This window comes from Onychomys torridus, chromosome 22 (genome assembly GCF_903995425.1).
Source record: "Onychomys torridus chromosome 22, mOncTor1.1, whole genome shotgun sequence".
Taxonomy (NCBI): Eukaryota; Metazoa; Chordata; class Mammalia; order Rodentia; family Cricetidae; genus Onychomys; species Onychomys torridus.
In genome coordinates, this window is record NC_050464.1 from 24,242,648 (window position 1) to 24,269,947 (window position 27,300).

Sequence of the window (27,300 nt, forward strand, 5' to 3'; positions counted from 1 at the left end):
CTGGGTTTTAGAAGACTTGATTTCAAGAGAAACAAAGCAAAACAAAAGATTGCCCTACAACCCAATTGCTTCTATGTTTAGAGTTTAAATGTTTTTATATATAAAAAACATGCTCACCTTTTCCTTTCCATCCCTCCTTCCTTCCTTCCTTTTTTCTTCTCAGATCTGCCTTGCTACCTGAAGCATTAAACCTATCCAGAGGGCGTCCAGCTGGGTTTATATTTGGGAAGCACAAACTAATACTCCCTATTTTTTTGTTTGTTTGTTTGTTTGGTTGGTTGGTTTTTTTCAAGACAGGGTTTCTCTGTGTAGCCCTGGCTGTCCTGGAACTCACTCTGTAGATCAGGCTGGCCTGGAACTCATCGAAATCAACCTGCCTCTGCCTGGAGTGGTGGGATTAAAGGCGTGTACCACCACTGCCCAGCATAATGTTACACACACTTAAGGATAGGCTCCCACAAATTTGTGGCTGATCACTGGTAAGTGCATTCCTTCCTGCAGAGCCTTAGCTCACATGCCAGCATATTTTATTTAAGGATGAAAGCTAGGCGGTGGTGGCGCATGCCTTTAATCCCAGCACTGGGGACTTCACATCAGCAGGTTGAGGCAGCTGGTCACGTGGCATCCACAGTCCGGAAGCAGAAGAGATGAATGCTGGTGCTCAGCTCCCTTTCTCCTTTTTATTAAGTTCAGGCTCCCATGAACATGGGAAGGTACTGCCAACAGTTAAGAAGGGTCTTTGCTTGTCAAAGAACCTAATGTAGATAATCCCTCATAAGGGAGCCCAGGGACTTGTCTCCTCCGAGAGCCTATATCTTGTTAGGGTGACAATCAATAACCTACCATCACAGGGGTGTTGGCTCCACAGAAGGGACACAGGAAGAAGCTCGCTCTGTGATCTTCCCCACATTCCAACCTATGCACACCTCTTCGCTGCTGATAATCTGCCCCCTTCCCCTGTATGGTTGTTTGAATGTGAAATGTCTTCCACAGGCCAGTGCGTTTGAATACTTGTTTGAATACTCTCAGGAGGTTGGCACTCTTTTGGGAGGTTGTGGAACTTTGAGGAGGTGTGGCTTAGCGGGAGACAGTGATGACCCAGCCTGGGGGGCTATAGTTGGTTGATGACCCCACCACCACCACCACCGGCCGTCTGCGGCCATGCCTTTCCTAACACGATGGACTTTAGCCCCTCAAATCATGAGCCAAAGTAAATCCTTCCTCCCTTACTTGGCATCTGATGGGTACACTGTCACTGTGTCCAGAAGAGTAGCTGCGCTGCTTGAGTCTCCCACCAGAACTGCATCAAGGGTGGAACCTGCAGGTGTTCTTTTGTCTGAGGACCCAGGTATGGCGCCCTCAGGGTCAGGATAGGTGATAGGTGTGCCTACCTTATTCTGATTGCTTTGCTGTCCATGGGTGCCATAATGGTGAATTTAGAATTTTGGTTTTTTTTCGCGGTTGGGCATAAATCTAGCGCATGGCAGGCAAGGGCTAGCCACTGACCTATATCCCCAGCTCTTGAATTGTTTGAGTAAACAAAACAAGCAAAAGTGCAGCCATCAGCAAGGGCCGCGGGGCAGCGTGTTCAACAGTCTAACCACGCCGCGGGCCCGAGGATTTGGGCCAGGCCCCGCCCCCAGATGAGACCACGCCCACTCCACTCCCCCACCCCTCGCGACGACCCGCCCAGGCGCCCGGGGTCCCGCGGGAGGGGGTGGGGCAGGCGCAAGCGCAGAGAGCGCGGGCGCGGTTGCCGTGGTAGCGCCTGCCGGAGGGAGGGCGGCGGCGCGGGGCCAGGACCCCGGCGGGCAGAGGCGGCGACGCGGCCACTCGAGAGTGTGCGGCCGGCCGGGCAGCTGAGAGGCGGGCGTCCCGCCCTGCTGGCCGGTGGGGATGCGGGACCGGCTGCCCGACCTCACGGCGGTGAGCGGTGCGCCGGATAGCGGTCCAGGCCGGCGGGCGGGCGGGCGGGCGGGCGGGCTGCTTGAGGGTCCGGGGGAAAGACTCCAGGAGGGACCCAGAGAGAGGGCTGATGGGGTAGGGACTCAGGAAGGGGAGTCCAGGAGCAAGATCCTAGGAGGAACTTGAGTAGGGGGGCCGGGAGAGGACCCCAGGAGGTGGGCCTGGAGAGGGAGACCTGGGAAGAGAGCGCTGAGGAAGAACACCCCGGGAGGGACCTGGGCAGTGTCTCTCGGAGGGATCGAATAAGAGAGTTCTAGGGGTCTTGGGGCCTCCAGAGGCACCCGGAGTCTCCAAGGGTGGCAGGGAGTAGTCTTAAGGAAGGACCCAAGCGGCTTCCAAGCAAGGTCCCAGGGAGTGGGCTCCAGGGTTTTCTAGCGTCACAGGATGCACAGAAGGGACCCGAGCAGTATTTCTGAGCAGAGTCTCAGGGGAAGGGCTCTAGTGTTCCTGGGGGCTTCATGGGTTGTTAGGGTGGGGTATCAGGAGGGTTCCTCAGTGGGGGGGGGGGCGAGATCTCCGTGGGTCCCAGAACCAGTGGGTTCCTGGGACAGGACTCCTGGGGTTCCCTGGGTTCCAAGGAACTCAGGTTGTTGGGCCTCCAAGGGTGGGCAATAGGAGAGGTCCAGAGCCTGCGCTGGCTGTATCCTAGTCTGGGGAGAACACTTCTGGGCACAGGTTCCGGTAGGTGTCTGGGGATGATGGGTTCTCTGCCTGCCTTGGCACTATACCCTGGCTGCTGTGGACTGATGTTTGGGTCAGGATCTTTTTGACCCCTAACAGGGCTAATTTCAATGAGTGACAGGTGGTTCAGGGTTTTAGGCAAGGAGCAAGGGCTGGGCTTGGTCCTCCCGGCCTAGGCTGATGTTTGATGCCTGCTTGGGACTCACCATGGCACTGCCTGCCTAGGCTCCTTATCACAACCTCTCCAACCGCCTGCTCCACCCTGTAGGGTCGGTCCCTTTTCTCACTGCTGTGTTTCAGTGCCTGATACAGGATGCTGTACCAAGGGTCCCTCACACACACTCCACACGAAATTGGCGCTCAGGGGCTAGGTGCCCGGTGGGGTCAGCACCACCCACGGCTGCCAGAGGTATTTTCCCAGTGCACTGGGGACCAGAAATGTGTTTACACTTTAACACAGGGCTTTCGTCACTAGTGAGCATTTGAAGCAAGAGAAAGGCTGAGCTCTTGAGAGGGGAAGAGGGCTTACAATGTATATCTAATCTACATTTGCAGTGGACACAGTCATTGTACCCACTTTTAGGGTATGATGTGACATTCAAGACATGTAAGCAGTTCAGACCCAGTCAGGGTGATTGACCATACCCACTCAGATGCTTACCTTTTCTTTGGGGTGAGCACCTCCAGACCCTCCTCCGTAGCTACCTCATCGACCATAGTTACCCCACTTTGATGCTGAGCATTGGAAGGCATTTTTCCTCTCTGGCTGGACCCCAGAGCCACCTGTCTACATGGCTCCCTTGTACCCTTCCCAGACCCTGTAACCATTCTGTTTTCTCTTCCCTGGAGAGCAGCGTCTTAACTTCTACACACACAGCATTTGTGTTTATGTGCTGATCTGCTTGGTGACCCTCACCCACCTGGAGGTCTTTTGCTGGGGCCAGGTAGAAGGGAAGGGAGAGAAATTGCTTCCAGTGCTGGACTCCTTGGTAGGTTTTGCTGCCAGCCCTGAGGAGCAGCAGCAAGCAGGTGGTGCCCTCCAGTGTCACAGCTTTAGGCACTAGGAGTGGGACCCTGAGCAAGTGTGCTTGGGCAGTGGGACATTAACAGCTGCTAGGACGGTCTCAGCTGAGGTCTGAGACCCTTGGCCCTAAAGACCTGACAGCCATCTGGAACTCTTCTCTGGCCCTTAAAGGCTTCTGTGCGCCTCGGGCCTCCGCTCCGCTGCTCATCTGCTCCTTCCTGTCACACCCTAGAACTGCTGAGCCGCTTCCCACCATACAGCTACTGCCGCCTTTGGCTGCTTCTGCTTCTTCTCGGTCCCTGTTGACCCTGGTCTTGCCCTTCCTCCCTTGTAGCTGCTGTGACTCAGTGTGCTGACAGGCTGTCCTGTCCGCTCCATTGTCAGAGCGGCTGCATCTGCCTTCCTCCATGTCACCAGTCCCCTCCTGCACCACTGGAAGTGGGGGTGGGGCAAGGCCACTCCAAAGAAGCTTGCTTGCATGAGGCAGGGCCAGCACAGCCTGCTCTCCAGATGACCACTGAAGGAGCTGGACAGCCTGGTTGTCTAGATGGGGGCGAGGGGAGGGGGGGGGAGTGCGTACCATTCCCAGACCTCCTTTGCAAATGAAGGTTTGGGTTTGCACCAATCCCAGCATTGCCTCTTTAGCATCCATCCTGCTGACTTAGGGGGAAAATGGTTCCTGGGTCCTCCAGAGTTCACAAAGGCTCGTGACAGCAACAAGTCGCGTGCAGGCTGAAAACCCTGGCAGAGGCTGTGCCTTTTGGAGCTGGAGCAGTCAGCTCCAGGTGTTGTGTGGGTTCCTCAAAGCATGTCATGTTCAACATGGCTGGTGCTGGCCTAGGGGGAGTCCAGGGGGCTGTTTGACCGACAGCCCTTTTGCTTAAGGCAGCTGGAGCAGCGGGAGTCAGTCGCCTCATCCTCCAGTGTCTTTGCATGTTGACAGAAAGATGAACCTTGGAAAGACCGTGTATGATAAAAACCTTAAAGAGCCTGCTGTCGTCTCTAATGCTACCCTAACAGCGCTTTAGCTGGGCGTATCATTTCCCTGGGTTCCCCCTTGTTTGCCTCACCATCCTTCACTATAACCAGTGTCCCGTTCCAGCCGTACTGCTGCACATAAAGTGTCAGTGACTAATTGCATTAGAAGTGACTTGACTTCATGCATTCCATTTGTGTAAAGATGCCACCACTGTGAATGTCGTGGTCACCGTGGAACTGGAGTTTGTGATGCTAGAATGAGCAGGAGTGGAGACTGTCAAGGCCACCATAATCAATTGGATTTCTTCCCTCTTGAAAACACAAGTGTGATTTCTGCTGGTTGTGACTGGGTTTGCTTTTGCAGCGGAAACCCAGCCTCCGCTCTCTGAATGGTTGCAGCCTTGGAGCAGGGCCTGAGGCCCACTGCCCTAAGACCTGGTTTCTCAAATGTTTTCACTAGTGACCCCTTTTCACTTGAGAAATTTTTACATGCTCCTGCATGTGTAAGTCTGTAATACAGTTATACAAATGGAGCATTAACTGATGATGATAAATCATAGAGAGATGGTCTGTAAACAATTTTTTGGTATCCATACACATCATTTATCAAGGATGACAGCAAATGAGATGTATGTGTTTGTTTTTACATAAAGAAATTAAATCTTGGCTGAATATTTGATACTATGGGATTCAGAGCACAGCGTTGCTTTTTGGATTTTATAATAGTCAATGCCCAAAGTCCCTCCATATAAATAGATAAGTAGTGCAAAGTGGCAGAAGTATGCTGAGGGCCATCTCAGAAGTTGTTGAGAATCCTGTCCTGATCTCAAACCTAATTTGTTGATTTTTTTTTTCCTAATTGAAACTTGTCAGAAACTCAAACAGCAATTTTAAAACATTCATAAACTTGATGTATTTATTTGAGTGTATGCACCACAGTATGAATGTGGAAGTCAGAAGACAACTTGAAGTTGGTCGTCCCGTGTCCCCCCCCCCCCCAGTCCCCCCCAGGCAGGGTTTCTCTGTAGCTTTGTGCCTTTCCTGGAACTCACTTTGTAGCCCAGGCTGGCCTTGAACTCAGAGTTCCACCTGCCTCTGCCTCCCGAGTGCTTGGGATTAAAGTTGTGCGCCACCACCGCAAGGCTGGCGTTGTTTTTGAGTCTTTAGTCGCACCGAGGTGGTCAGGCTTGATGGCAGGCACACTGACCCAGTGTGCCATCTCAGTGGCCCAGTAAGTCATTCTTTATCCCAGGATGTCCAGAAATAGGGTGGGCATGTGAATCGGGGGGCTGGGGAGATGGCTTAGTTGGTAAAGTGCTTGCCTTGCAAGCTTGAGGACAATGGGGGCAGTCCTCAGAACCCACATTTTAAAAGCCATTGCGGTACATACTGTAATTCTAACTCTAGGGAGGTGGAAATAAGCAGATTCCCTGGAGTTCAGGGCAGTGAGAAACCCGTCTCAAAAATCGAGGAAGACAGTGCCTGAGGAATGGCAGCCGAGGTTGTTTCACGTACACATACTAGGGTGCATGCCTCTCCCTACTCATTGCCTGCGTGTATTGGATTACATACAGTGACTATGTGACTTGGTTATCTTGCAGGGTTTTGGACCTGGAATTGGCCATATGTGGTCCCGTGTCCTGCCCTTCCAAGCAAGGGCTGGGCAGTTAGCAGCGTAGTGGAAGCTTTCACCAGGGAGCTCAGGCAAATGATTGTGATCCTCAGTTGTTTTCTCCAGCACTGGGGATGGAACTCAGGGCTTGTGGAAGTGTGGCAGGTGCTCTCCCACTGAGCCCCATTCTCCCCAAGTCACTTGTAAAGGAGACTCTGAATACTTGGATTTTCTTGTATGATAGCTGTCTGTCTTGTCCTCTCAGAGAGAGATCTGTATCTAACCCAGGAACCTCTGGGACAAGAGGCAAGTGCCCTGGGCTTACACTGTTGATACCTACTAGGTTTTCTGTTTTCAGGAAGTTGGAAAAAGTCTCTCTCTCTGTGTCTCTCTGGTTTTTCAAGACAGTTTTTCTGTGTAGCTTTTGGAGCCTGTCCTGGAACTCACTCTGTAGCCCAGGCTGGCCTCGAACTCACAGAGATCCGCCTGGCTCTGCCTCCTGAGTGCTGGGATTAAAAGTGTGTGCCACCACCTGGTTTGGGGGATGGTCTTACACTACAGCCCAGGCTGGCTTGGAATTTAACTATGTAGCCTAGGCCACCTTGACCTCCTAGCACGCCTCCTGCCTCAGCCTCCCCATGCTGGGATTACAAGCAAGAGCAGGAAAGTTGGGCGTGGTGGCCCATGGCTGTAACCGCAGCATTTGAGATGTGGGGGTGGGGGGCAGATGTAGAAGGGTCAGAAATGTAAAGCATCCTGAGTTCATAGCTTCTGGCCTGGGCCATATGAGACCCTGTTTCAAAAGAGACACAAAGGGCTACTTACCAGATACATTTTATTTTGGTTTAGTGAAATGCATTCTTTTTTCAGGTAGTTTGGGACACCGTATATCCAAATGCTGCTTTTTTTGTAGATAAGTTCTAGTGTTTATTTTGTGGTTAAAATGGCTGAACTGCAGTGGCCATAGTGACCCAGAGTTTGAGGTTTTGCAGAAAAGTTCCTCATTAGCTGTGTATTCATACACCTGAGGAAAAGGTACTCCTAGTGATCACCTGTGAAGGACTTAAAAATGATCTCCTTTGAATGGCCATGATTCCAATGCTTGGGAGGTTGAGGCAGGAGAGTCCTGAGTTCCAGGTTTGCTTAGGAGATGTAGTAAGGTCTTATTGCAAAGGGGATTAGTTGTGGAAAGCGGTTTGCATTCACAGATTTTTGTATGGGCCGAGAGAAGCTTCCTGCTTGGCTCCACTGCTCATTTAGCACAAAACCTGGAGCAACTTGCCTGAGATGGCTTAGCCTCTACGTCCAGAGTGATTCTGTCTCTGGCACAGAGAGAGTGCCAGGTCTGAGCTAGAGGAGGCCCTAGAGACAGACTGGAAGCGGCTGTATGCTGTGGATTCCCGTGGTTGAGGGAGGAAGAGCAAGGCACAGTGAGCTGCATTTTAGGATGTTAGTAAATCAGAGCGGATCAGGTCATGTAGAAAAGATTCTGGGTTTTCCCGTAGACCAATTGTTTCCTGTTTTTGCTCAAGATACATCTAAACTCTGTGGCCTGAGAGCATCTCCCATGGCCAGACTTCCTCTTGGCCTCTTAGCTGCAGGATGAGCCTACTTCCTGACAGCTTTCCTAGCCTCTGTGGCCCTGCATGCCTCCCCCTCAGCCTCCCTCATATCTTCACCACGAGGAAGTCCCTGTCTGGCTTTTCCCAGTGTCCATAGCAATGGTCACCTCTGTCCCAGCGGCCTGCCCAGAGGTGCAGAATGGTTTCTCTCCATGTGCCCCTGATTTCCTAATCACCTGTTCTTGAACTTGCCACTTTCTTGTGTCTCTTGTTTCTTGTGTCTCTGAGACTCTGGGCACATTTTCAGGCCATGGCTCATTCTCAGAGAGGATTGTCAGAAATGGGGTACTTGAGGTGCTCACGGCCCCAGGGCACTGTGTGATGCCTGCAGCAGCCTTTCCCCTCACTCCCTCTCTCCCTCCATCCATTATCTATGTCTTGCTGTATATCCCAGGTTAGCTTAGAGTTTACTGTGTAGCCCAGTCTGGCCCCAAACTCAGGCTCCTTCCTCTGCTTCCCAAGTGCTGGAATTATAGGCATGTCCCACCAGTACCTGCTTGTTTTGTTTTGTTTCCAAGAGGATCTCACTGGGTTCTACAGGGTGGCTTCAAGTGTTTTATTTGAGACAGGACCTGGTTGTCTTAGAACTTGCTATGTAGACTAGGCTGGCCTTGAACTCATAGAAATCCACCTTCCTCTGCCTCCCAAGTGCTGGAATTAAAGGTGTATGGCTTTCTGGCTTCAAATTTGAGATCCTCCTGTTCCAGTTTCCAGAGGCATTTGAGGCTTTAGGTGTGAGATGAGGGTGTCAGCGCCCCTAAAAGCCATGGCTAAAATTTCTCTTTGCATCTTGTAGATTCCGAGACACGGGTCCTTGACACTCCATTCCCAAGCATGCAGATCCCCTGTGCTTTGATCCCTGTGTTGTCTGCCTTGATCTGTGACTGTCTCAGCTTAATTAATGATCATGGCCTATCCTCCTCTGGAGTAGCCATCCTAACTAACTGGGCATGGCAGTGCCCTGTCCCAAATGTGGTTCCCTTGCTTAGGGCTGTTGGGACAGCCTGTCATACATATGTCAGTACTGTCCTTCATTTGGGTCATCTGAGCGAGCAATTGACTGACAGTGTGACTTGGGCTCAGGGGAAAGTTACACAGAAGGGGTGTCCATGGGCTAGGAAGACAGGATGCAGATGTGTGGCCCTGAGAAGCCAGAGGGGGCTGTGCTAGGCTTCGTGGATCTATAAGGCACTCTTAGGTGATGACCCTTTATTATTAGGGTGGCCCTAGCTATAAGGTCTCATTGTTATGCCCAGATCACAGGGACCCCCAAAAGACCACCATGGAGACTAAATCCCACATGTAAAAGCAAAGAGCCTTTATTTCAAGCTCCAGAGCTTGGTCCCTCTGTCTCTCTGACACAGTGGTGAGAGCAGAGAGCCCTGAGCCCAGGTGGGGCAGAGTTTTTAATCCTAGCAGAGGTTGGGGTGAGGGGCATTTCCAGGGTCCAGGACCCTGATTGGCTGACAGTTGTCTAGGGGCTATCTGTAAAACAAAAACAGGTGTGTGCTAGACTCAGGGACATCTGTCCACCTTATCTAATGGTTGGAATGTTTGGGATGTCAGGCACTTCCTCACCCCTGGGTGGTACCAGCTTAAGGCTTTTCCTGGATCTGGGTATTACCTGCCAGTAAGCCTGTCCCAGAAGCTGTGTCTAGGCCCCTAAACCTGTCATGGCTGCTGTGCGGTCAAGCTGTTTTGGGGCCCCTTCACACTCATCTCCCCTAGTGACAGAGGTTCCTCTCATCCTGTCTATCTTAGAGGCACACTGGCAGCCTTTACTAACCAGCCATCTTATCCACGCAAACAGCACTAGAGGGCGCACAGGATGTGGGAAGAGCTGAGCGTGCCCTAGTGAGGGTCCTGGGTGGTACGAGAGAGACAGAATTTGTCGTGCTTTTATAGCATATTTCTCTTTCTTCCTTTCTTTTCTTTGTTTTGGGGGAGGGGACAGGGGGCAGGGTCTCTCTATGTAACTCTGACTGGCTTGGAACTCAGAGATCGATGCCTGTGCCTCCCTGAGTGCTGGGGTTAAAGGCCAGCGCCACACTGCCCAGCTTTAAAGTGTCTAAAATTCGCAGATTTAAATTTTTTTTTTTTTTTTTTAATTTTTAGCTGAGAATTGTAGTAGAATTTTGTTTGCAAGTTTTCCTGGGTGGTAAAGGAGTACTGCTGTGTGTCAGACCTGCAGGCTGAAAGCTCAGTTCCTCAAGCCTTGGAGGTCGGTTCCTAAGATGCCTTGCAGGGCTTGGCTGCTGGATAGGAGGCTGGGAGGCTGGGATCTTGCTGACTCATGGGGCTGCCCTAGGGGAGAGAGCCCAGCAAGTCCCTCCCCTTTGCCGCCTGGCAGGCTGGGCTCAGCAGTGGGATTTAGAGCCCAGCTTCTGAGGGGGCTTAGAGCTTCGACAAAAGCCGATTCTGGCTAGTTTAGAGTTGTCTGTGCTGCTAGAGGCTTTGATGGCGTGGAAGGGAGGCTTCCAGGTGGGATCTTGCACAGGCAATGCCAGCGTTCCTCTAGCATCCTGTGCAGACACAAGGCCCAGGCCCCAAGGGCAGCAACAGCTGGGCTAGTATGCCATCCAGCGCTCTCAGGACCCAAGGCCATGCATCAGGCTTAAGGAAGTGCCTGGTTCTGTGTATCTTTGGTCTCGTTTTTTAGGCCGTTGCTAAAACGTAGCTGGGTTCTAGCTTTGTCTATGATGTTACTCTCTTCTTCTCTGGTGTTACTTGATTCTGGCTTCCCCAACTCCTCTTTCCTTGTCCTAACGTTTCTTATTATTAACACAGTGTGGTGATCCTTACCCTCTTAGGAAGAAAGGATGCCAGCTGACATACCTCGGAAGTTACTATGCACTGCAAAAGTTAGCTAGTGCTGTCAGAAGTTTTGTTTATTTTTAGATAAGGTCTCCTGTTTCCCAGGCTGGCCTTGAACTCACTATGTAGTGGAGGTTGATCTGGAACTTCTGGTCATTCTGCCTCCACCTCTCAAGTGCTAGGATCATAGGTGTACACCACCAAACCTAGTAGCATTTTTTAAATTTTTTTATTTTACTTTTTTTTTTGAGACAGGGTTTCTCTCTGTAAAAGCCCTTGGCTGTCCTGGGATTAAAGGCATATGCCACTATGCCAGACTTTTTTTTTTTTCTTTTCCTTTTTTCTTTCCTTTTTTTTTTCTTTTTTGATTGTTTGGGACAGGGCTTTTCTGTGTAGCCCTGGCTGTCCTGGAACTTGCTCTGTAGACCAGGCTGGTCTGCCTGCCTCTGCCTCCTGAGTGCTGGGCTTAAAGGCATGTACCACTACCACCCAGCTTAAAAAAAAATTTATTTGTTTATATATTTTATGTATATGCGTGTTTTGCCTTCATGTTCATCTGCACAGATCCCATGGGACTACAGTTACAGACAGGTGTGAGCCTCCATGTGGGTGCTGGGAATTGAACTCAGGACCTCTGGAAGAGCAGCAAGTTCTCTTAACTACTGAGCCATCTCTCCAGCCCCCACCCCCAGCAGCATTTTTAATCTTTACAGAAAATATAAATATTACAGGGATAAAGATGTAGCCCAGCATTAAGAGTACTTGCTTAGCATGCTCAGAGCCCAGAGTCAACCCCTGGGATGACTCTGTGTGTATGTGTGTGTGTATGTACAGTACTTCAGTTCTTGGAGACACCTGTTTTGTTTTTTAATTAATGTATATAGAGTTCTGCCTGTATGCATGCCTACATGCCAGAAGGGGGCACCAGATCTCATTACAGGTGGTTGTGAGCCACCTCAATTCCCATCAACCACACAGTGGCTCACAACCATCTGTAATGAGACAAACGTGTTTTGAGTGGCCCACACCGAAGATGAACTCACCTGCATAGGTATCTGGCCTTTGTTTTCTTCCTGCTCCTCCCCACCCCCCCTTGGTGTCACCTGTCACCACGCAGAAGCTACAGAACCAGGTGGCTGCAGGCTGTGGAGTGTGGCTGCTCTGCTGTGCTTGGTGTTCAGTGGGCCGAGGTGCTGTGGAGCCTGTGTGACACTCTGAAAATGTTCTCTCTTGTAGTGTAGGAAAAGCGACGATGGGGACAGTACTGTCGTCATCGCTGAGAAGGACCATTTCATGGATGATTTCTTCCATCAGGTAAGTGTTTAAGGAAGTGCAGCCTCAGACTGTACCTTTGGCCTTAATTACCTTCCTATAGCAGTGTTTGTCACATGTGAAACAGCACCCCCCGTGCACCCTGGAACTGCGTCTTAGCTGATGGTGGACCTTCCATCTGACTGTGGTACCGTGAGGTTGTACCACTGGGACCATCAAAGCCATCTGTACTCCATGTCACCCCCGTCCACGGGCAAGTCACCCAGCCATATGGTCCTCGGTGTGTCCCCATCATGACTGATATGTGACTGTATTTTTGCTTGTTTTGATTTTGGAGTTTTGAGATAATGTCTCCATGTATGGCTCAGGTTACCCTTGACCCTGCTACCATCCCGCTGCCTCAGCCTCCTGAACATGGCTGTTTTTAAAGTTGTTTGAAAATATGTAAGTTCGCTGGGCGGTGGTGGTGGTGCACACCTTTAATCCTAGCACATGGGAGGCAGAGCCTGATGGAGCTCTGTGAGTTCGAGGACAGCCAGGACTGTTTCACAGAGAAACTCTGTCTTGAAAAAACAAAAACAAAAAAAGAAAATATATAAGTTCTTGTGACTTTCAGCAGCATCACAATTACATTTAATATTGACATAGATTCAAGTGACTGTTCATTCAGACAGCCTGGGAGGGAGGGCTGGATATACACAAGGGTTGGAGGCAGTGTACCTGGGTGGGTGGGTCAGGGCTCTGTATTTGCTGCTCTTTCTATGACTTGGAGCTGCAATGTCCCAAGCAGTACTTCCTCCCTTGGGAAGCCAGCCACCCCTCTGGAGCAGCCTTTTGATCCCTGGAAGCAGGAATCCTGACTTCTAGCTCAGTGTCTAGGGCCACATTTGCTGTGGGTGTTGGCCAGGTGGGAAGCAGGGTACTTGTGCTCCGAGACCTTTGACTGCGGATGTATTTATCTGGATTCTCCCAGAAGCACAAGCTACATTTGTTTGTTACTGACTTTCTGATTTCGTAGTTGCTCCTGTGTGAAGTGAGCCCTTAGACAGAGAAACACCCAGGGCTTGTTAAGAGAAGGCGTCCGGTAGAAGGGTCCGTATACATCACACAGAACGATGCAGACGACAGAATTTGCTCCAGGGAGGGTTTGGTTAAAGACCAGTAAAGCAAGGCCCCAGTGGAGAACTTCCTGAGAAGATAGTTGTAAGGGGTGGAAGAGACCCTGTGAACGTGCAAATTGAAATGTCATCTCTGCACTGGAGCCAGCACTGTCCCTTGATTTCAGCCTCCATAGCAACACAGCCAAGATATTAAAAGAATCCATTTTTATTAAATTAATTCATGTTTATGGGTGGTTTGCCTGCATATATGTCTGTACATCACATGCATGCAGTGCCCACAGAGGCCAGGAGAAGGTGTTGTGTCCCCTAGAATTATAGTTACAAATGGTGGTGAGCTGCCATGTGGGTGCTGGGAATTGAACCCAGGTCCTCTGGAACAGCAGCCAGTGCTCTAACTGCCCAGCCATCTTTCCAGCCCCCCAAACTAGCTTCTATTGTGGTGTTTGCGTGGTTACTATGACCACACTCCCTGGTGTGTGTTGTCTGCGCTGCTGTAGCAGCAGTGGTAATGAGACGGCCCTGTGCCACCCCAGCCTTGTGGAGCCTCTGCCCTGCCCTGCAACAGTGGAGTCCCATGGGGGATTTTCAGAATGTCTCTGGGCCTTGGGCCATGGTTTTCTGGGGCCCTCTACCGCCCTTCAGAAGGGTCATAGTGACACTGAGGTGTGTGCCTCTTCACTCCTGCACCCCAGGAAGGTGCAGGAACAGAGTTGTTCAGCAGTAACTTGGGACACAAGACCAGGCTGCCTCCACAGAACGCCTATCTATATATACATAATGTGCCTCGCTGTGTGTAGTTTCACTGATCTGGAGGTGTGTTAATTACTTTTCTATTGCCGTGATAAATCACCATGACCAAGATAACTTACAGCGGAGAGAGTTTATTTGGGCTTACGGTTCCAGAAGGATAAGAGTCCATTTTGGCAGGGAGGCATGGCAGCTGGAGCAGCAGGCCGAGAGCTCACATCTTAAACTGCAAGCACAAAACAGAGAGAGCTAGCTGTTGGGGATAGTATGAGACTGGGAAACCTAAAGGCCTGCCCCCAGTGATGTACTTCCTCCATCAAGACCACACCTCTGAAACCTATCCAAACATGCTACTTGCTGGGTACCAAGTATTCAGATACAGACCCTGTGGAGGACATTCCCATCCAAACTACCACAGGAAGGAAAGTACTTTTTCATAAAGACGTGCAAATATGTGTTTCCTGTTTTGCTGTGACAAGTGACCAGAAGACTGGGGACTGTAAGCAGCACATCCTGTCTCCTAGTCTAGGGCTGTCTGTCTTCAGGGAGCGTTACAGGCTCAGGTCAAGCTAGGATTGAAATGCTGCAGAGGAATGAGGGACCACTCTTGGGTCTGGAGACTACTTTTCTGATTTGTAGCCCCTCCCTTCTGACAGCACAGTGCTCATCTCTCACATCACATCTTCCTTCCTGACGTGAGTTCTTTATTTAGTCTCTGTTGTGTAGGGACCAGCTAGATCGCCCAGGGTCTTGGTTAGGATTTCACTGCTGTGAAGAGACACCATGGCCACATAACTCTTACAAAGGAAAACATTTAGTTGAGGCTGGCTTACAGTTCAGATGTTTACTCTGTTGTCATCATTGTGGGAAGCATGGCGGCATGCAGGCAGCCATGGTGCTGGAGAAGGAGCTGAGAGTTTTACATCTGGATCCACAGGCACCAGGAAGAGAGAGTGAACTTCCAGGCCTAGCTTGAGCCTCTGAAAGCTCAAAGCCCACTCCTAGTGACACACTTCCTCCAACTAGGCCACAGGTCTTAGTGCCTTCAGACAACACCACTGGCTGTGAGCCTGCCGGGACCATTTTCATCCCAGCCATCACACCCAGGATGACTTCCCAGCTCAAGTCTTGTGTCTGTGAAGTCGATGTCAGGGTGTGGACATGGATCACAGCACACGATGGCTATAATCATGTCATTATTTCAAAGTGCTCCCCCTGCCTCGGCTGTCCCGTGGCTTCCTCTGTAGCCAGGTTCTCTCTAGGTCCGACCTGGATACCCCACAAGCCTCCTCATCTCAGGTTCCTAGTGGACTCTCTGTAGGCTCCTTTGCTATATAATGTAGCAATCTTAGCGGCCAGGACATCTCGGGCCCACTGCTGAGTGACCACAGAGTTTTGAAGATGTAAGTCTATCCGAAGGACTCTTGTAGTGAGTTCCTTACACCATGCACACATCTAGGGGGATGACTGAAGGGCTAGCCACCTGGGTGGTGAGCGCTTCCTCATGGGAAGATGTTCCCCTGCCTTTTTCCATGGATGTGGGGTGCTCACTGCTGACTGCTCTGCTCTGTGGAGTCAGATGCCTCTACTTAGCACTGTGGGTGGCGTGGGCTCCAGTGTAGGGGATTTTTTTTTTTTTTTCCTAGAGCTGAGGACCGAACCCAGAACCTTACACTTGCTAGGCAAGCGCTCTACCACTGAGCTAAATCCCCAACCTCCAGTGTAGGGATTTTTTACAGCATATAGTTTTGCTGGCAGATATTGCTTTAGTCCTAATAGTAGTAATAAGGTGGATTTCTTTTCTTATTTTAATTTGTGTTTGTGTGTGTGTGTGTGTGTGTGTGTGTGTGTGTGTGTGTATACTCATGTGCATGCTACAACAGGCAAGTGGAAGTCAGGGTAACTTTTGGGAGTTGGCTCTCTCCTTCCACTGTGGGTCTCAGGGATCAAACTCAGATTGTCAGGTTTGGTGACAATCACCTTCACCCACTGAATCCTTTTGTTTTGTTTTTGTTTTTTTAAGTGATAATCCAGCCTTCCTCTTTGGGAGATGGATAGCAGTGGCAGCTTTGATCTTACCATGTCTCTCTCCTAGGTGGAGGAGATTCGAGGCAGCATAGCCAGGATTGCTCAGTACGTGGAAGATGTGAAGAAGAACCACAGCATCATCCTTTCTGCCCCAAACCCAGAAGGAAGTAAGTCTGTCGCCTGTCTGTCTATCCTCCAGCTTACCCTTAGATGGAGCCCTGTGCGCATGCATATGAGCAGGCCCAGGCCCCCTTGGCATTCCAGGGTGTCAGTGTCCAGCCGGGTGAGGACCACTGCTAGGCAGGATCCAAAGGATATGTGAGTATGCTCAGTGACTCCAGCTATGACAGTGGTCTGCACTGTGCCCACCGTTGAGGGATGGTGGACCTTGTGTTTGTAGATATTAACAGGCTAATTTGGAAAGCAGTGGTTGCTTGTCAGAGCTGGGTTAGCGATCAGGACTGAGAGGGGATTCTGAATCTGGAGATCAGCTGTGTGTTGTGTGCTCACAGAGCAGGTGGGACTGGGCTCAGCTGGCATTTCCATTTCCCTGTGCCTTAGGATATCTGAATAATCTTTCTTTCTTTCTTTCTTTTTTTTTTTTTTTATAAAGTATTTCTTTTTTTTTTTTTTTAAAGATTTATTTATTATGTATATGGTGTTCTGTCTGCACATATCCCTGCAGGCCAGAAGAGGGCGCCAGATCTCATTACAGATGGTTGTGAGCCACGATGTGGTTTCTGGGAATTGAACTCAGGACCTTTGTAAGAATAAGCAATGCTCTTAACCTCTGAGCCATCTCTCCAGCCCCTAAATAATCTTTCTAAATCTCAGGTCTACTTAGAAACATCGAATGCCTTTGTTTCGAAACTTTCAGTGTTGGCTACCACTTACAGAAAAAGCCAGAAAATGAGGCATGGCCTGTGGAGCCTTCCCCAGTGTCTGGTTGCTTCTACACACTGTAACTTTAGGCCAGCTCACTGACCTCCGCTGCCCCAAGGAGCCAGTCTGCCTGTTTTTTTTTTGTTTGTTTGTTTTTTGTTTTTTTGTTTGTTTGTTTTTGGGTTTTTCGAGACAGGGTTTCTCTGTGTAGTTTTGCGCCTTTCCTGGAACTCATTGTGTAGACCAGGCTGGCCTCGAACTCACAGAGATCCACCTGCCTCTGCCTCTGCCTCCCGAATGCCTCCACCGCCCAGTGTCTGCCTGTTTTCAGGCTGCATATTCTGCTTCCTCCTGGGAGCCTCAGAGTCTCTCTGTTTTTCTGGTCACACTGGGGATTTGTAGGGCTTCCCTGGCATCTGCCAGGCCCCGGTGTGCCTCAGCTCCTTGGGTGTTTTTCTTACCTCACCTCAGACTGCAAGAAAGACTCTGGGTGGGGTCCCCCAGCACCTCCTTAGATGCTGTAAGGGTTCAGACATTGCTGTGGGGCTGCCATTGTCAGTTAGCGGCAGCAGGTGACCCTTCAACCCGAGAATAGCTGGGGCACCAGAGTTGGCTCTGAAGGTCTAGAGCCAGGTCTCCTGGAGAGTGGCATGCATGGTGTGTCCTATGGAGCAAGGAAGACTGGGAAGATGGTTCCAGCAGGAGGGACCTCTGGTGCCAGGGCAGGCAAGCCTTTTCCAGGGTGTGGTTGTGTGCACTCCCTGCCCTGGTGAAGGTTAGCAGGAGTGAGCCTGCGCTTCTGGTTCCCCACCAGCTGCATCTGATGGCACAGTTCAGGGTGTACTCTGCTGGTCTGGGCATGGCAGCGGGGTGTGTGTGTGTGTGTGTGTGTGTGTGTGTGTGTGTGTGTGTGTGTGTGTGTTAGGGGGAGCATGCTTGGGAAGGCACTGGGGAGAGAAGGTTTGATGCTTCTGTGCTTGGCTTGCATGCGTGGATGTGCAGGGGTCGAGTGTTCCAGCTCAAATACTTTCTTTGAACTTTTTAAAGAAATAAAAGAAGAGCTGGAAGACCTGAACAAAGAGATCAAGAAAACCGCTAACCGGATCCGAGGCAAGCTGAAGGGTAAGTCTGCCTTCTAGGGTGCTGGTGCCGTGTGGACATTGATACCTTTTCCTTGGTCTTTCATTACCCTCACATTTCCCAAAATGAAAATCCAAACTACTTCTAAGTAGGTTGGCTATGTGTATCTGGGCCGCTGGTTCCCGTGCTGCATCTCACTGTGGCCCTGTTGGTGGCATTGAGAAGGAGAATGGCCTTTATAATGAATCACAAAGCTCTCAGATGGGTCTCTTAGCTAGAATGTGCTTTCCAGCCACCAGGAGCCCAGCTGAGATCATGGTACTCTGTGTTGAGCGTGACACACCTGGCCTGGGTGAGGGGTGTGGCTTTCTGCACAGAGCTTAAATAGAAGTTGCCTTCCTTGATCTGTGAGGAAGATGTGTTTAACTCACGGAGACGCATCAAAGGGAACAAATCTCGTCTCTGCGCATCACACCCTCTTCTCAGGGGCAGCAGCTCCGGAGGCAGACATGCTGCCTAGGTCCTAGTGCACTCCCCACTGGTCTCAAGGCCGACCCTGAGAGTGTGCACCTTAAAAACTGTTGTTCCCAAGAGTACAACCACTTTATATCTAATTTAGACTCATCACTGACTGGATGTTTAAAGACACCTGACACAACCCAAATATACACACCAAATACTTAAAACACAAATGCACACACACGCAGACAGAACCAGAGCAACACAGGGACAAATGCATACACACAAATACAAGCATATAAATGCATAAATACTAGCATACAAGGCCCATGCACAGTCACATACCTGTGTACGTATTTGTGCATGTTTTTGTTTTTTTGTGTGTTTTTCTGTATGCATACGTTTATGGTTTTGGTGTGTATACATACATTTATGTATGCAAGTGTATGTATGCTTGTGTGTTGGTATTTGTATGTATTTACATGTGTGTTAATGTGTGTAGACACAAGTGTTTGCAGTCTGTCTACATGTCTGTCATTGAATACATGGGTGTGTGCAGTGTTATAAGCATTTCTTTTGGTGGCTAGTCTTTAGAACAGTGGTTCTCAACCTGTGAGTCTTGACCCCTTTGGGGGATCGATATCAAATATCTTGCACATCAGATATATACATTCCAATTCATAGCAGCAGCAAAATTACGGTTATGAAGTAGCAACAAAAATAGTTTTATGGTGGGGGAGGGGTCACCACCACATGAGGAACTGTATTAAAGGGTCACAGCATTAGGAAGGTTGAAAACCACTGCTTTAGAGGATTATTTTAAGAGGTCACCTGTTGTTTAGTTTTATGGGGGAAATTGAGGCCATCCTGAGACTGCTGTCATATCTGAGTGACTGCCCTGCTGCCTTCTAGCTATTGAGCAGAGTTGTGATCAGGACGAGAGTGGGAACCGAACTTCTGTGGACCTGCGGATACGCCGGACCCAGGTCAGCCTTCCAACCTCAGTTAGGTTGAAGTGATGTGGAAGAATGGCATTTCACTTTGTCCAAACTCAAAGCACTTTTTTTTTTTTTTTTTTTTTTTTTTTAATATTGTGCTGGGAATTGGAGCTGGTGCCCAGCATGTGCTCAGCAAGAGCTCTGTCACCGAGCCACATCCGAGCCCAGTTCTTTCATCTTTCCGTTCCCCGGCTGCCTACCTGTGGGCTGCATCTCTTCACTGTGAAGAGACGCCCCAGAAACCCACGTGGTCTGTGCCACAGAGCAGGGGACCAGCTGAATCATCTGGATGTTAGTGGTTTGGTCTTAACTGTTTGGGGTTTATGGTTGAAACCTCGGAAGTTCAACCCTGTGTGACCAAGCCTTGCAGCTGGATTCAGCCTCCCCTAACACCTACCTCCAGAGGTCAGCTGATGGCCGTAGGCCTTGGCTTATTTGTTGTTGTTGTTGGTGGTGTTTTTTTTTTTTTTGTTTTTTTTTTTGAGACAGTCTCATTATAGTTCTATTGGCCTGGAGCTCACTACATAGACCAAGCTGACCTTGAACTCACAGAGTTCCACCCTCTGCCTCCTGAGGGCTGGGATTAAAGGTGTACCCCACCACGGCCCAGTGAGCCCAGGTCATGCATCTTCCTTTGCTGCATTTGCTGTTTTCTGCTGGCAGGGAGTGACAGTCCGAACTTCCCACTCCTAGGGAGGGAATGGCTCTCAGCAGTAACCGTGTTCTCCACCTTGTAGCACTCGGTACTGTCCCGGAAGTTTGTGGAGGTCATGACGGAGTACAATGAAGCGCAGATCCTGTTTCGAGAGCGAAGCAAAGGCCGGATCCAGCGCCAGCTGGAGATCAGTGAGTGGGGAGAGCATGGGAGACACTCTCCACAGGTCCTTCACACCTCTTAACCGCACCATAAGCCGGAAAGGCCTTTCCTAACGCCTGGGCTTTGGGTCTAGAGTCAGCCAGGTGTGTTCAGAGTGAGGGCCAGTGCTGAGTCTCTCAGAACTGCGGTTGCTTTTACGTCAGTCATGTTTGGAAAGCTTGAGGTCCCGATTTCTTCAGGCCTTTCTGTGTCCTGCTGCCCCTCCAGCCTGTCTGGGAGATGACCTCCCATGTGTTTGGTCATCCACTTGTCACAGGCCACCTTCAGCTGAGCTCTCTCTGGCCAGAAGCCTGTGGTGAACCTGTAGGGGAGAGCACAGCCGCTCCTGTGTAACACCAGGGTGGGTTTGTGACACATTACAGTCACATTTCTGCCACATTAACTGCCCAGGAAAGGCTCTTAGGAAGGGCAGGGAAACCCTGTGGTGATGTCAGTGGCCCAGTTAGATATTAGGGGCCCCCTCAGTTGGCCAGCCCTGGCTGTTGAGCCACAGCTGCGTCCTCAGTGCAGTTCCATTGTCCCTCAGCTGGGAAGACCACCACTGACGATGAGCTGGAGGAGATGCTGGAGAGTGGGAAGCCGTCCATCTTCATCTCAGATGTGAGTGCCGCAGCTGTGAATGCGCACACTTAGCCTAGACGGGCAGTTTTTGCCTTTAACTTTCCAGCCAGTCTGGAGTTAGTAATACTTTTCCTTTTACCTTCTGAAGATTATATCAGATTCACAAATCACTAGGCAAGCTCTCCACGAGATCGAGTCACGTCACAAAGACATCATGAGGCTGGAGACCAGCATCCGAGAGCTGCATGAGATGTTCATGGATATGGCCATGTTCGTGGAGACCCAGGTAAGGAGGCACCTTCCGCTGGCTGTGGAGAGTCAGCCTGCTCTGGCCAAATTCAGGAGTTGTTCATGGTCTTAATGCTGAACTGAAACCTGAGTGTACACTTCCTCAGTAGGATACTGGTTAGTTCCAGGAGCCATGGCATGCTCACAGGCCAGCGACTTAGATAGAGAGTCACAGGCAACACTAGGTGCTTGTTCATGGAGAATAACGAAATCTTCAAATGTCTGTGGTGGGTTTTAGGTTAAAATGAAAGGATATACAGAAACCTTACTATAGCCATGGATGTGTGTGTGTGTGTGTGTATGTGTGTGTGTGTGTGTAAATATAGGTGAACATACATCATGTGACCTCAGATACATATAACAGTGCTCCCAGAGGACGGAGGTGGCCAAGCCAAGCACCCTGAAAACAGCAGGACTGTGGGGGCATTGGTCTTCCTCTCTTGGGGCTGTTGCCCACAAGAATGGCTGAGCAAGGGTCAGGCCAGTGCCTCCAGACTAAACTCAAGGGAAGATCCGTGAGTCTGACTATGGTGTTCTTGCCAGCTCTGCAGCTCAGGCAGGGAGGACCACAGAGTGCCTGCCAAGTATAACACCGTCGAGTTGTGTGTGCATGTGTGATGTGGCCATACTGACTCAGTGGCAGTGGGAACCTGCAGAGACTGAACTGTTCTTCCAGGCTTTCCAGATCCCTCAGGAGAGTCTGGGGCAGGCCACAGTGCAGCCGGCCTCCAGCGAGACCAGCTTTTGTTCCTCTCCCTCTTTCTGAGGCAGCTTGGCTGATAGCTAGTGATGTTCTGTGCTTGCCTGGATATGTACAGGATTTAGGATATCTATCTCCACATGCCCTGAATGGTGTTTATTTTAATGAACCTTATCATAAAAACATGTGAGAAATCTCAAGTAGCATACCCTTGTGGAGGATGCTAACAGTTATGTAGAGGCAAGGATAGGCACTGGTGGGTTGGAATTGGTATGTGTGGGCAGGGATGGGCATTGACGGGCAGAGATGGACACGTTGTATTTCTTTTTGACCTGGGATGGACCAGTTGCCACTTGGTCTAAGAACTGGGGAGCGGGGTATCTATTGACTTTCTAGGTTCAGAGGAAAGTAGTTGTGTGATAAGGATGATAGATTGATTTTGAAATCACAAAGCTTTGGAACGGCTCAGGCTTTAGTTATGATCACTCCAAAGCTAGTGTGTGGTATGAAGCATCATTAGGACCAGTGGTGGCCTCATTTCCCTGTTACCTTTTAGAAGTCTGACATTGTGTTACATTGATAATCCAGAAATACAGTCAGGACTTGGTAGTGCATTTGTTTGTGAATGATAGTTACTTGTCCATCCTTCTCCAATGCTTTGCTATTGGCTGCTGCAGACACTCTCTCCTCCTGGACAGGACCCAGGTAATGCACCCCGTCCCCCCAACATGCTGTGGAGTCTCTTCATTTTCATGTGTGGTCATCAGTTCATTGTCATCTGGAGGCTGTCCTAGGTCGCTGATACTGTAAAGATGAACAGTGGTGACTTTGCCTGTTAGAAAAGACATCATCATCCTTTGTGTGCGGAATGTTTTACACAGCAGTAAAACATGAGACTAACCCGAGCTTGCGGCCCTCCCTCCCTTCACTCTGTATCTGTGAAGGTCTGTCAGGTCCTAGCTCATCCGTAGACAGTCCTCACCTTCCTCACCTGTCACTGTCGCCGTCGCTGCCCACCCCGACCAGCTGCTTCTGAAACATGAATGGAGTTGGATTGCGTTGGCTGGCACGTCTACACCAGCCTTGCCCTCCTTTGTAACAGTGATCCATCCTGTCTCCATCCTTCTCTGGGCCTACGTGAGAGCCGTCTCAGGAGACATGGCAGAGGGATTTGGCGTGTGCTGAGTTTGACGCTTGTTTTCAGGGTGAAATGGTCAACAACATCGAGAGAAACGTGATGAATGCTGTAGACTACGTCGAACACGCCAAGGAAGAAACCAAGAAAGCCATCAAATATCAGAGTAAAGCCAGGCGGGTGAGTTGTGTGCGCTGAGGACTGAGCCCTGGGGTGGTCTCTCTTCTCTTGGTCTCCAGCTGTGGAAGGGGCAAAGTGCCTTAAATATGTGTTTTATTTTAAAACCAAAATAATTCTTCTCACTAAAATTTCCTAAGTTGATTGGCTTATTTGTATATTAGCCATTTAGTGCTGTAAGTAATTAGAACCCTTGAGAACCTCAGGTCAGGACGAGCCTGCCTCTTCTGAGCTCTGTTCCTTCCCTTTGACCATCATCTGGAGGGAGGAACAAGGTGATGGGATTTGGGTTTCAGCTAAAAATCATTGGTGGCACATTGTATGTGAGAGCTGTTGGCTCTGCTAAGTAAGTGGCTGTCTGAGGCCATGGGTAGGCCTGGTGTCTTGTGTAGGAGCCCTGGGAGGCAGTCTCAATGGCAGACGTTCCTTTGCTTAGGCTTCTGTTTTGCATGCACTCAGACTGTCCCAAGGAAATTCTGGAGCAGTGGATGTTACTGGTGCAGGATTCTGGGTGTACTCTGCTACCTTGGGTGTTTCCTATAACATCTCTGAAGCTGGAGGGGGGTTGGGTTCCACGTTGCTGCCTGCAGAGGTGCCGAGGATGATGTCTGCTTGGCAACAAGTTGCAACACCTGTCTGCATCTTCAGAGCACCATGGGGCATGCAAGCTCTTCCAGGACAGCTGAGGGCCTGCAAAGGGCATTGCTGCCTGCCCCCAGTGGGAAGGAGGCAGAACCGCTTGGTTCCCTCGTCAGAGCTCTGACTTTTGGGGCTCCTGGGAAAATGTTGCATGTTTCAGTCCAGCGGAAACTGGTATGAGCCTGTTGTATGCCCCGGAGAAAGCTGTGTTCCTGGGTTACAGAGCAGACTGCATCTCAGAGGCCTGATCTCATTGATCAAGCCACTCTGGGAAGTAAAGACTGCTCCAGGCGTCAGGAGAGGGCCTGTAAGTTAGAGTTCAAAATGAGTTCTGGCGATCGCTCCACTCCCAGAGAAGGATGCCCTCGACCGTGGCAGTGTGCAGTCCGTGTGGTGTAATCAGCCTGCTTTCCTTTGACAGAAAAAGTGGATAATTGCTGCTGTGGTGGTGGCTGTCATCGCTGTCCTGGCTCTAATCATTGGCTTATCGGTTGGCAAATGATTGCGTAGATGGCGCTGGGTGCTTGCCTCTCCCTCAGGGTGGCAGTAAGTGACTAATCAACTAATTTACTTATTAACCTTTTCAGTCAGCCAGTAGTGGTACATTTGCCCAGTGTCAATACACTTAAAAGTCATAGGGGCTTGTCCGCTGAGTGCTCGGTTGAAGTTCTAGTGGCCTCCGTTTACTGAGGTGACACAGGCTGGGAGGCCACTCAACTCTGTGCAAGGTGGCCACTGGCCCACAGAGCCTGTCCCCAGCGGACACTAATGCAGTGCTGCAGGTTGGTTCTCCTGTTGTAACTTTCAGAATAGTGGGGGCACCTGAGACTGACTGAAATACTCTTCACTGCTCGCTCGCTTCACCACGGAACTGAGAGCATGGAGCTTGAGCTGTGGGCAGCAGCAGCAGCAGCAGACCAAACGAAAACCCTGATATTTGATTACCTGCTAATTCCAGCAGGACCATGAGTGTCGCACTGTCTGTGTGCAAAGTAAAGTCCTGTTTTGTCCTCCACCACCACCACCACCACCCACCCACCCACCCCACCCCACCCCCACCCCCCGGCATCCTGCACTGCATCCTTGTGAACACTGGGCACTCGGCGGTGGTGCTTGACACTTTTCTCACTGGGGGAAAGACTCTCCCAAGCTGCACTTCCTCATGGCCTTTCCACCCATGAGGCTTCTCATGGTGTGAGCAGCTGTCGGGCGTGGCTGCCATGGGCAGGAGCGGTGCTCTTGGGGTCAGTGCGGGCCTTGGAATCGCACAGAGAGCATCCGTCCTGGGACGAGAAGGACTTGCAGTCCCACGTCTGTTGGGAAGGAGGTTTATATGTCCTTCCTGATGCCATCCTCTTAGTCTCTTGAAAAAGATGACATTGGATTTTCTCTGCTAAAAAAAAAAAATCGTATTTTTCAGTATTTACATAAGCCTGTGTACAACCATGCACTTTTTCTCCTGTAGCACAGTGAGGTCAGCCAAATATGGTCACAAAGGTCAGATGGTGGCTCTCAGCATGGTCAGGAAAGGGCTTGCTTTCTATGGGTGCCCATGGGCTCTTCTTGCTAGGACCCTCTCTGCCTGGGCCAGCTGGACATTTGCCATAGTGCCTGCAGTTAAAACACACACATGCACACATGCATACATGCAGCATACGTGCACACTCATTCACTCATTCATAAAGCTAGACCAGTCATCCGGGCCCTGTCTAGAAAGGTGGTTTCCCGTTCCCTCCTTTCTCCCCTGGAGCGTGTTTCCTAATGATGGACAGTTGTTTTGATCGCCGAGTTAGAGCAGGGCATCCCGGGGATGGTGCTTCTTTTTCTCTGCATTGTAGATTCCTGTCTCTTTTCTTGCAGAAGGTGATGTTCGTCCTCATTTGTGTAGTCACTTTGCTTGTGATCCTTGGAATTATCCTAGCAACAGCATTGTCATAGCAACCGCAGCACCCCAAGAGCTCTTTGTCCTCAGAGACTCCGGCCACTCCTGCAGCAGAGTCCCGTCCTGTCCTTTCACCATCGACTCTCAGACCCCAGGCCCAGGCCGAGTGCTGAGGTTTTTATCTGTGAGGAAGAATAAAACGCCCCAGAGGGTTTCATGCCATGCAAACCCCATGAGCCTAGAGGACGCAGCACGCCGGCCCGGATAGCCCGGATAGCCCGGATAGCCCGGATAGCCTTGGTCTCTGAAGGCCGCCGCCGCCGCCGCCGCCGCCGAGATTTCACAATGGCGGCCTTGTCTCAGTAGCCTTGAAATATTGAAATAGGAATGATTGAAAAATCCTAAAAAGAAGATGTCAGTGTTACAGATTTGTGTGCAGTTTAATTAGGGTGTGCTCTGTGCTCTCGCTGACAGTGATAATGAGGAGACTTGGCGCCGGGCCTGATTTCTGTCCATGTTTTGCTTGCAGAATCATCACAGAACTGTTTTGTAAGGTATCTGTAATTTTAAATATCTATAAATTAAATTCCTTAATATATTAACATCCAAACCCCTTTTTTGAAGCTGGACACTGCCTTGAGAATGCCCTAGGCAGCCATGTACGGGTTGTCACTGGGAACGTGGTCTCACAGCCCTCAGGGCCTTTCGTCAGCGCTTTCTGGTGACCCTGACCTAGAAGTGTAAGGGTCGGAGAAGGCTTGATTGTCGTTAGCTCCTTTCTACCGACTTCATTATGGAGGTGACAAGCAGGCATGCGGTGTGCTGCACTCACGTGGCCCTCCTCCCTCACTGGTGCTGGCGGAGTTTCAAGGCAAGTCTTCGAGACAGAACCAAGACTTGGTGCTCACTAATCTCAAGGGAATGGTCCCAGCTGCAAAGCCGTTCTTGGGCAGCATCCGAAGGATCAGATGCTCAGCTGAACCCCCACTAGTGCCCAGAGTTCCTAAGAAACTATGATGGATGGTATGAAGATGTGGGCTGTGTGGCCCAGTGACTGCGTTGTACCTGTATGCTGATCCGCTGACTGAGTATGTGAAGGACACCAAAGCCTAGTGAACTGTGCCGACTGCTGACTGTGTGTGTGGATGCTCCCTCTGTCCCAGCCCCATTTGGCTGGATCTGATGGAGCCACAATCGTGAGAGATACCGACCTGTTTAGAAAGCACTCACTCGCCTCCCCACACCTCCCAGCCTCACACCCCATGTGCCAGAGAGTGACTGGCTGCACAGGCTGGGCTACGTGTCCTGGTCCAGAGCTAGTCTGCAGTGGAGAGCCCTGAAGATGGAGCTGGGTTTGTGGAGCTCCTACCCCCTCTGCTCCAGTGCCATCGGATTTAGCTGCAGAGGACCTGCATGCCACCGAGGTTCCCACCACTCGTGGCCAGGGCTCCTTCAAGTCCAGCCTGAGTCCTTGGCCTGCAGTGTGCTCAAGTGGCCTCTTGACCAAAGCGGGTGCCTGAATCTGGCTTTCTAGTGAAGTGCAGGGGTGTGTGGGTACGTGAGTCAGCCCTCAGGATATATTTCTATGCTGACTTCATAGCCTGTTTAAAAATACATTTACAGATTGTCTTGTTACTTTTTCCAACGATTTATTAAAAAAATTTTGTGTTTACATTAAAAAGTTCTCAGAGAAGCAAACGAGAAATATTGTCTGCCTCATCATTATCGAAGAACTTTTGGGGAGATCTCCATTCCATA

General features: G+C 50.3%; 1 protein-coding gene across 3 annotated transcripts; it reads left to right on the forward strand.

The window, feature by feature from the left end:
* The first annotated feature begins 1,749 nt into the window (after nt 1–1,749).
* Stx2 (syntaxin 2) lies at nt 1,750–27,231 on the forward strand. 3 transcript variants are annotated; one of them, XM_036172498.1, is made up of 11 exons: nt 1,750–1,926; nt 11,933–12,010; nt 15,932–16,031; nt 17,794–17,868; nt 19,198–19,271; nt 20,021–20,129; nt 20,687–20,760; nt 20,870–21,007; nt 22,914–23,024; nt 24,082–24,206; nt 25,521–25,581. In XM_036172498.1, exons 1-10 carry the CDS (start codon nt 1,897–1,899, stop codon nt 24,160–24,162), a joined length of 870 nt encoding a protein of 289 aa, XP_036028391.1. In that variant the 5' UTR covers nt 1,750–1,896; the 3' UTR covers nt 24,163–24,206; nt 25,521–25,581. The 3 variants fall into 3 exon arrangements, with proteins under 3 accessions (XP_036028391.1, XP_036028392.1, XP_036028393.1); XM_036172499.1 differs by lacking the exon at nt 24,082–24,206 and having other exon boundaries at nt 25,521–27,231; XM_036172500.1 differs by lacking the exons at nt 24,082–24,206; nt 25,521–25,581 and adding an exon at nt 22,387–22,414 and having other exon boundaries at nt 22,914–22,959.
* The last annotated feature ends 69 nt before the right edge of the window (nt 27,232–27,300 follow it).